Source organism: Salvelinus alpinus, chromosome 28 (assembly GCF_045679555.1).
Source record: "Salvelinus alpinus chromosome 28, SLU_Salpinus.1, whole genome shotgun sequence".
In the NCBI taxonomy this organism is placed as follows: domain Eukaryota; kingdom Metazoa; phylum Chordata; class Actinopteri; order Salmoniformes; family Salmonidae; genus Salvelinus; species Salvelinus alpinus.
Genome location: NC_092113.1, coordinates 29,796,648 through 29,806,250, shown reverse-complemented (window position 1 = coordinate 29,806,250; position 9,603 = coordinate 29,796,648). Strand labels below are relative to the sequence as shown.

At 44.4% G+C, this 9,603-nt stretch overlaps 1 protein-coding gene across 1 annotated transcript; it reads right to left on the bottom strand.

Annotated features, from left to right (window-relative positions):
• Positions 1–327: 327 nt before the first annotated feature.
• Positions 328–6,293, bottom strand: LOC139556870 (sialidase-like). Its single transcript, XM_071370969.1, has 2 exons — positions 6,258–6,293; positions 328–1,437 (listed from the first exon to the last, which is right to left on the bottom strand). The coding sequence occupies exons 1-2, from the start codon at positions 6,291–6,293 to the stop codon at positions 328–330; spliced, it is 1,146 nt and encodes a 381-aa protein (XP_071227070.1).
• Between the last annotated feature and the right edge of the window lie 3,310 nt (positions 6,294–9,603).

Here is a 9,603-nt window from a genome sequence, read left to right as displayed (position 1 = left end):
GGACGAGCTGCCATAGTCTCCTGGCGTGGACGAGTTGCTATAGTCTCCTGGCGTGGACGAGTTGCTATAGACTCCTGGCGTGGACGAGTTGCTTTAGTCTCCTGGCATGGACGAGCTGTGATAGTTTTCTGGCGTGGATGAGTGGCCATAGTCTCCTGGCGTGGACGAGTTGCTATAGTCTCCTGGCGTGGACGAGTGGCCATAGTCTCCTGGCGTGGACGAGCTGCCATAGTCTCCTGGCGTGGACGAGTTGCCATAGTCTCCTGGCGTGGACGAGCTGCCATAGTCTCCTGGCGTGGACGAGTTGCTATAGTCTTCTGGCGTGGTCTAGCTGCCATAGTCTTCTGGCGTGGACGAGCTGCCATAGTCTCCTGGCGTGGACGAGTTGCTATAGTCTTCTGGCGTGGTCGAGCTGCCATAGTCTCCTGGCGTGGACGAGCTGTGATAGTCTTCTGGCGTGGACGAGTTGCTATAGTCTTCTGGCGTGGACGAGTTGTGATAGTTTTCTGGCGTGGACGAGTTGCTATAATCTTCTGGCGTGGACGAGCTGTGATAGTCTCCTGGCGTGGACGAGTTGCTATAGTCTTCTGGCATGGACGAGCTGCCATAGTCTTCTGGCGTGGACGAGTTGCTATAGTCTTCTGGCGTGGACGAGCTGTGATAGTCTCCTGGCGTGGACGAGTTGCTATAGTCTTCTGGCGTGGACGAGCTGTGATAGTCTCCTGGCGTGGACGAGTTGCTATAGTCTTCTGGCGTGGACGAGCTGTGATAGTCTTCTGGCGTGGACGAGTTGCTATAGTCTTCTGGCATGGACGAGCTGTGATAGTCTCCTGGCGTGGACGAGCTGCTATAGTCTTCTGGCGTGGACGAGTTGCTATAGTCTTCTGGCGTGGACGAGCTGTGATAGTCTCCTGGCGTGGACGAGTTGCTATAGTCTTCTGGCGTGGACGAGCTGTGATAGTCTTCTGGCGTGGACGAGTTGCTATAGTCTTCTGGCATGGACGAGCTGTGATAGTCTCCTGGCGTGGACGAGCTGCTATAGTCTTCTGGCGTGGACGAGTTGCTATAGTCTTCTGGCATGGACGAGTTGCTATAGTCTTCTGGCGTGGACGAGCTGCCATAGTCTTCTGGCGTGGACGAGTTGCTATAGTCTTCTGGCATGGACGAGTTGCTATAGTCTTCTGGCGTGGACGAGCTGCCATAGTCTTCTGGCGTGGACGAGTTGCTATAGTCTTCTGGCGTGGACGAGCTGCCATAGTCTTCTGGCGTGGACGAGTTGCTATAGTCTTCTGGCGTGGACGAGCTGCCATAGTCTCCTGGCGTGGACGAGTTGCTATAGTCTTCTGGCGTGGACGAGTTGCTATAGTCTTCTGGAGTGGACGAGCTGCCATAGTCTCCTGGCGTGGACGAGTTGCTATAGTCTCCTGGTGTGGATGACTGTAAAACCTAATCAAAGTTTATTGGTCGTGTACACAGATTTTCAGATGTTAGCCCAGGTGCAGCTCCAAAAGTGTAGTAATAATAATACCTTGAAAACAATACAAAACAATATGCATGTAATACAAAAGTAAAATGAAAGAAATTAAGAAATATCAGAACGAGCAATGTGCACCATGGGAGTAACTCTGCTGAAGCCATCACACCATCACCCCACAGGACCCAGTTCGTTTCTAAACAGGGAGGAATCGTGCTATCTAATTAAAGCCTCATGATAGCTATGATAGTTATACAGTCCAACTATGCTCATTTACACAACCTTGGTACAGACAGACAAACAAAAAGACAGAAACCTCACACGTTCACAATGAGCCCATTCATAAACCCAACCTCACTTCTCTGGGATAGGATAGGAGCAGGAAAAGGAGAAAAAACGGTTGCTCTTAGCATTTGGGCAGATGCAACTGCGATCACTCAGCTCGTCTGATGCTGATAATGGGGCGATGGGAAATTCCTGTCAGGGAGTCTCAGTCGAAGACGTGGTGTAGCGCAGGCAGAGCTGTTTCACAACCGCTTTGGCAGGCTGCATGTGTGTGTGTGTGTGTGTGTGTGTGTGTGTGTGTGTGTGTGTGTGTGTGTGTGTGTGTGTGTGTGTGTGTGTGTGTGTGTGTGTGTGTGTGTGTGTGTGTGTGTGTGTGTGTGTGTGTGTGTGTGTGTGTGTGTGTGTGTGTGTGTGTTTGTGTTAGACGCTAGGGCAGAGAATGAGTCACGGCATGCTCACATAACTGTCATTAAACACATTTAGAAAAACATAAGACAATCAAAACACTCAAGTATGTGTCTGGCATGGCATTCAATGATTGAGCAATACGATAGAAGGAGAAAATGTGGTGTGGAAATACAGTGCCTTTCTCTCGCCCCATTCTTTGTACGGTATGGTACAATGGTGGTATGACGAATCTGATTTGACTGGTGGCTAGTGACCCTTTGCACCCCATCAATTCCTTCTGAAGCATATATAGTACCTTTAGCAAAACTTGCGTTATCATCAAATCAAGGCCTACCCCTGCCCTCCCTTCAGCAAATCAGATCACGACTCCATTTTGCTCCTCCCTTCCGATAGGCAGAAACTCAAACAGAAAATACTCGTGCTAAGGAATATTCAACGCAGGTCTGACCAATCAGAATCCATGCTTCAAGATTGTATTGATCACGCAGACTGGGATATGTTTTGCGTGGCCTCTGAGAATAATATTGACATATACTCGGACACGGTGGCTGAGTTCATCAGGAAGTGTATAGGGGATGTTGTTCCCACTGTGACTATTAAAACATACCCAAACCAGAAACTGTTGATAGATGGCAGCATTCACGCAAAACTGAAAGAGCGAACCACCACATTTAACCATGGCAAGGTGACTGGGAATATGGTTGAATGCAAACAGTGTCGTCATTCTCTCCGTAAGGCAATCAAACAGGCAAAACGTCAGTACAGAGTTTCTATTCAATGGCTCAGACACGAGACGTGTGTGGAACGGTCTACAGACAATCACGGACTACAAAGTGAAAACCAGCCACATCGCGGACACCGACATCTTGCTCCTGGACAAGCTTAACACCTTCTTCGCCTGCTTTGAGGATAACACAGTGCCACCGACACGGCCCGCTCCCAAGGACTGTGGGCTCTCCTTCTCCTTGGCCGATGTGAGTAAGTCATTTAAGCGTGTTAACCCTCGCAAGGCTGCCAGCCCAGACGGCATCCCTAGCCGTGTCCTCAGAGCATGCGCAGACCATCTGGCTGGAGTGTTTACGGACATATTCAATCTCTCCCTATCCGAATCTGCTGTCCCCACTTGCTTCAAGATGTCCACCACTGTTCCTGTACCCAAGAAAGCAAAGGTAACTGAACTAAATGACTTTCGCCCCATAGCACTCACTTCTGTCATCATGAAGTGCTTTCAGAGGCTAGTTAAGGATCATATCACCTCTACTTTACCTGACACCCTAGACCCACTTCAATTTGCTTACCGCCCCAAATGATCCACAGACGATGCAATCGCCATTGCACTGCACACTGCCCTATCCCATCTGGACAAGGGGAATACCTATGTAAGAATGCTGTTCATTGACTATAGCTCAGCATTCAACACCATGGTACCCTCCAAACTCTTCATTAAGCTCGGGCCCTGGGTCTGAACCCCGCCCTTTGCAACTGGGTCCTGGACTTCCTGACGGACCGCCCCCAGGTGGTGAAGGTAGGAAACAACACCTCCACTTCGCTGATCCTCAACCCTGTGTGTGCTCAGCCCCCTCCTGTACTCCCTGTTCACCCTCGACTGTGTGGCCATGCACGCCTCCAACTCAATCATCAAGTTTGCAGATGACACAACAGTAGTAGGCCTGATTACCAACAATGACGAGACAGCCTACAGGGAGGAGGTGAGGGCCCTGCCAGAGTGGTGAAAGGAAAATAACCTTTCACTCAACGTCAACAAAACGAAGCAGCTGATCGTGGACTTCAAGAAATAGCAAAGGGAGCTCCCCCTCCTCGGTGTACATGGCTGTATCACTGCCTGGTACGGCAACTGCACCACCAACAACCGCAGGGCTCTCCAGAGGGTGGTGTGGTCTTCCCAACGCATTACCGGGGAGACATTGCGTGCACTCCAGGACATCTACAGCACCTGATGTCACATTAAGGCCAAAGAGATCATCAAGGACATCAATGACCATGGCCTGTTCAACTTACTATCATCCAGAAGGTGAGGTCAGTACAGGTGCCTCAAAGCTGGGACCAAGAGACTGAAAAACAGCTTCTCTCAAGGCCATCAGACTGTTAAATAGCCATCACTAGCTGACCACCACCCGATTACTCAACACTGCACCTTAGAGGCTGTTGACCTATATACATAGACATGGAATCACTGGCCACTTTAATAATGTAACTAGTCACTTTAATAATGTTTACATAGTGCTTTACTCATGTCATATGAATACACTATTCTATTCTACTGAATTTTAGTCAATGCCACTCCAACATTGCTCATCCTAATATTTATATATTTCTTAATTCCATTCTTTTACTTTTAGATTAGTGTGTATTGTTGTGAATTGTTAGATAATACTGCACTGTTGGAGCTAGGAACACAAGCATTTCACTACACCCACAATAACATCAGCTAAATATGTGTATGTGACCAATACATTTTGATTTGATTTGAAATCCTTTGTTTTCTTTTTTCATTTGAAAAACATCTCTCGTATTAGGTTGACTTTGCCTAGTGCAGGACCAGGACCAATGTTCCAAGAACACCACAACAGAAACTGCGTTGGGGCTGTCAAATCGGTGAGCGAATGCTCTTGTTGTCATTAGCCAGGTTTTAATTGACCCAGGTTTTTTCATCAAAAGCAAATTCTCTAAAGATCAACAAAAATTGTATCCGTTCGACAGACGACAAATGATGCGACAAACGATGATGGAAACTGTTTTTCGAATAAATAATGATTGCCGAATAGTTTTGAAGGTACACAGGGACACGATGTCATCGCATAACTATAATGTTCCACTCCACATTTAATTCTAAATGCAAAAACTTATTTTTTTTAAACTATACAAATTTTGTTTCTTTGCAGAATGCCTGAATTGCTTTGCCTTGCTTTTCTGGTTGGCTGACAAGTTTCACCATCCAATTATTTCTGGTCCACAGGAGTGGAAGTTTCCCCATTGCAAGGACCGTTGGCGATTCGTTGGCACATGATAATTATTAGACTATGGCAAATATTAGTCAATTCTTGCATTCTATCAGTGCTGGCTTTCGCGGGCTACCTGAGACATGAAACAGGTAGGTAGGAGGGGATACAGGCTGTCGCCAATTTATTAAGGCGGAATTTGCCTAAATGGGTAATGGAAGCACTTCAACCACTACACATTTATTCGATGCTATAGGTTTTTGGTGATTTATTGTTATTTTTTAGGTGTGATGTCATTACGTACAGCTAGTTAAATGGAAACTCACCCTAGAAGGCTATTGTCGCATATATTTTCTATACTATTTAAAATGTTATATCCAAATGTCGACAAAAGATCACTGGACAAGTTAATGGAAACATAAACCATGTTTCCATCCGAAAAAAATCACGACAGCTGTGATGGAAATTTTATAAAAGCTGACAGATAATTTGTTCGTTTAACATGGTGGGATCTTTTTGTGTCGGTAAAATATATTATGTAAGAAATGGTTGTGGAAGCTCCTTTATGCGCATATATTGATATAATAACCATCATATGGAAGTAAACTTGGAATAACGAGATAATATGGTGTGGGTAAAATCACTGGGGAAGCCAAGGCCCCCAAAAAAGCCATATTACAATGTATGTGTTGTGATAATTGCTTTGTTTGCTCTATAACCTGTTAGTTCATATGCCTTGACACCATGATATATAGGCCTAAGGCCGAGACAATAAGAAGAGGCACAGTGGCAGAAAAAATTCAACCACACATTTGTTTCATTACATAACCGGAAAGCAGGATCTGTCTGGTGAACAAACAGTTACATGACCTACAGCATGGTCAAGCAAGGTAATGTTTCCAAAATTTTCGGACTACTAAACAACTATTGATTTAGAATCATGGAAAGTTACTGCAAGTCGCAAAGAAAACAGGAGCTGCTTCCACTATTTCAACTTCAACATAATTTAATTACCTGTGCTTAGTCTAATACAGTGACAACTAAAATATACTGATTTCTGTGTGTGTGTGTGTGTGTGTGTGTGTATGTGCGGGCCCGCAAGTAGAAAACAACATGTTAACTTTCCCTACTTGTAGAGAAACGCCAATGCCATCCTCCTCTTTCATGTTGCCTATATGGTCTATGACTCTATCATACAGTACACACTTTTAGTTTTTGCTGTCCTAGGCTACCTGGCTAAAATGCTTGCTCGCTAGCCTAACTTCCTTTCATGGGCAACGATGCGCCAGGCCAGCTAGTTAACGTTAGCCTAACGTTACTACATCTAGCTACATGTTGAACTTCCATCCTCTCAGGCCAGGGGCACAATATATGAATTCATGGTTGGATCAGAATCACCGTTATAATCATTGGCCAGTACGGAGAATTAAGTAAAACCACAAGTCCAAATCCTTATTTCCATCCATGGCTAATTTAGGAAAGGGCTGATTTTAGCTAGCTAGCTAGCCACCGGAGGACAACAATACAACAAGATGCAACAATTCAAGTTTTTTCTGTAAATGACACCTGGCTTCTGATGTGATGTGATTGGTTTGAAGCCAAATCCAAACTGGATTCCCTTGACACTTTTTTTTGGTGCGCCAGGGCCATTCGCAGCTGAGCTCACTCCGTTTAGCTCAATGCTGATTGACTATTATTTGTATTTATTTTTTATCAAGGGTAGCCAAATGCTCGCTGGCTTCACTTGCATTCAATGCTACGGGTGGCAACAATATCATACTCTTTTTGACCAGACAGCATCAGATAGATATGCTAAGCATACTGAGACAGAGGGGTGCTGTTTCGTTCACTCGGATGCTTTCTCCGGTAAGATATATTCATCCTGTTGTGAATTGAAGGAAACACAGAGAAATAGAAGAAAAATATATTTCTTAATTTTTTTATTTTGGGGAAGCCTGGCTTCCCTTGGTATCCATGAATGCACAGCACTGTACAAGGCTGAGATTATACCTAATTGCAAGGTCCGCGATAGGGCCATGAGCCGCTTGCTGATTTGACAACTCCAACTCCAACGCAGTACACCTCTGACATTGCCTAAATAAAAACAATGAAACTGTTATGCAGTTGTCGGTTGTCGCGGGTTAAGGTAGAACTGATTGAGGTCTAGGGGCTCTATTCAGTCCGCATCACGGAAGTTCAGCTTTACAGCGTGATTGAAATTTAAAGGCAATGTTCCCGCTTTAGTGGAGACTTCATTCACTGTAAACACTGCATTTGTCGGCTGAATCAGAAATTACCTTTACATTTCTATCGCCGAATCTGTAATACTAGAGAGGAAGATCTATTGTTAGGGCGGAGACATGAGCATTTTGTCCTTATACAGTGGCAAGAAAAACTGTGTGAACCCTTTGGAATTACCTGGATTTCTGCATAAATTGGTCATAAAATTTTATCTGATCTTCACAACAACAATACAACAATACACAACAATAGACAAACATAGTGGGCTTAAACTAATAACACACAAATTGTTGTATTCTTCTTGTCTATATTGAATACATCATTTAAACATTCACAGTGTAGGTTGGAAAATGTATGTGAAACCCTAGGCTAATGACTTCTCCAAAAGCTAATTGGAGTCAGCTAACCTGGAGTTCAATCAATGAGACGAGATTGGAGATGTTGTTTAGAGCTGCCTTGCCCTCTTAAAAACACTCACAAAATTTGAGGTAGCTATTCACAAGAAGTATTGCCTGATGTGAACCATGCCTAGAACAAAAGAGATCTCAGAAGACCTAAGATTAAGAATTGTTGACTTGCATAAAGCTGGAAAGGGTGACAAAAGTATCTCTAAAAGCCTTGATGTTCATCAGTCCACGGTAAGACAAATTGTCTATAAATGGAGAAAGTTCAGCACTGTTGCTACTCTCCCTAGTAGTGGCCGTCCTGCAAAGATGACTGAAAGAGCACAGCGCAAAATGCTGAATGAGGTTAAGAATCCTAGAGTGTCAGCTAAAGACGTACAGAAATCTCTGGAACATGCTAACATCCCTGCTGACGGGTCTACTGTCACATGGAATGGCGCTGGAGAGACGAAGCAGGTACAGGGAGTCACACATTTAATAATGAACGGACATATAACGAGACAGGAACAGCGTCAGCAAACTAGTAATACAAACAAAAAACAATTAATGCAGAAGCGGGGAACAGAGCTGGGGAACTGACTAATATAGGGGAGGTAATAACAGGTGTTGAGTGAATCCAGGTGAGACCAATATCGCTGATGCGCGTGACGAGTGGGAGCAGACGTGATATCTACGATACGTAAAACACTAAACAAGGATGGTGTTCATGGGAGGACACCACAGAAGAAGCCACTGCTGTCAAAAGAAAAAACATTGCTGCACGTCTGAAGTTTGCAAAAGTGCACCTGGATGTTCCACAGCACTACTGGCAAAATATTCTGTGGACAGATGAAACTACAGTTGAGTTGTTTGGAAGGAACACACACTATGTGTGGATAAAAAAAGTAAAGTAAAGTAACTGTAAAGTATGGTGGAGGGAGCATCATGGTTTGGGGCTGTTTTGCTGCCTCAGGGCCTGGACAGCTTGCTATCATCGACGGAAAAAGGAATTCCCAAGTTTATCAAGACATTTTGCAGAAAATGTTAGGCTATCTGTTTGCCAATTGAAGTTCAACAGAAGTTGGGTGACGCAGCAGGACAACGACCCAAAACACAGAAGTAAATCAACAACAGAATGGCTTCAACAGAAGAAAATACGCCTTCTGGAGTGGCCCAGTCAGATTCCTGACCTCAACTCGATTGAGATGCTGTGGGATGACCTCAAGAGAGCGGTCACACCAGACATCCCAAGAATATTGCTGAACTGAAACAGTTTTGTAAAGAGGAATGGTCTAAAATTCCTCCTGACCGTTGTGCAGGTCTGATCCGCAACTACAGAAAACGTTTGGTTGAAGTTATTGCTGCCACCCTGCACTGTGAATGTTTACACGGTGTGTTCAATAAAAACATGAAAATGTATAATTGTTTGTGTGTTATTAGTTTAAGCAGACTGTGTTTGTCTATTGTTGTGACCTAGATGAAGATCATATCAAATTATGACCAATTTATGCAGAAATCCAGGTATTTCCAAAGGGTTCACATACTTTTTCTTGCGACTGTATACAGATCTCTGGCAACAATTCGGTTTTACAGATTTTTTTGCAGCTGCGCCCACATGCAGGAACATGCTGGAATCGAGGCCTGAATATATCCCTAGAAGGCATGTCTGATTCACCTGTATAAGAAATTATAGGTTAGTGGTTAGTCTAACACAATAAACTCATGCAATATAAATATTAGTAGAAGGGCCTGGTTCGGGCTTGATGAATTACAATGTTTTTTCCCATGGATCAGCAGATTACTGTAGTTTGACTGGTGTAGGTAAAGTCCTTGTGTTTGGTCTGTGGGTACA

Bases quoted from the DNA above. Each gene is read 5' to 3' on its own strand.
- LOC139556870 (XM_071370969.1), bottom strand. From the start codon at position 6,293: ATGAAAGAGGAGGATGGCATTGGCGTTTCTCTACAA. The intron at 1,438-6,257 runs GTAGGGAAAGTT...TAGGTTTTACAG, and splicing joins GCATTGGCGTTTCTCTACAA to TCATCCACACCAGGAGACTA.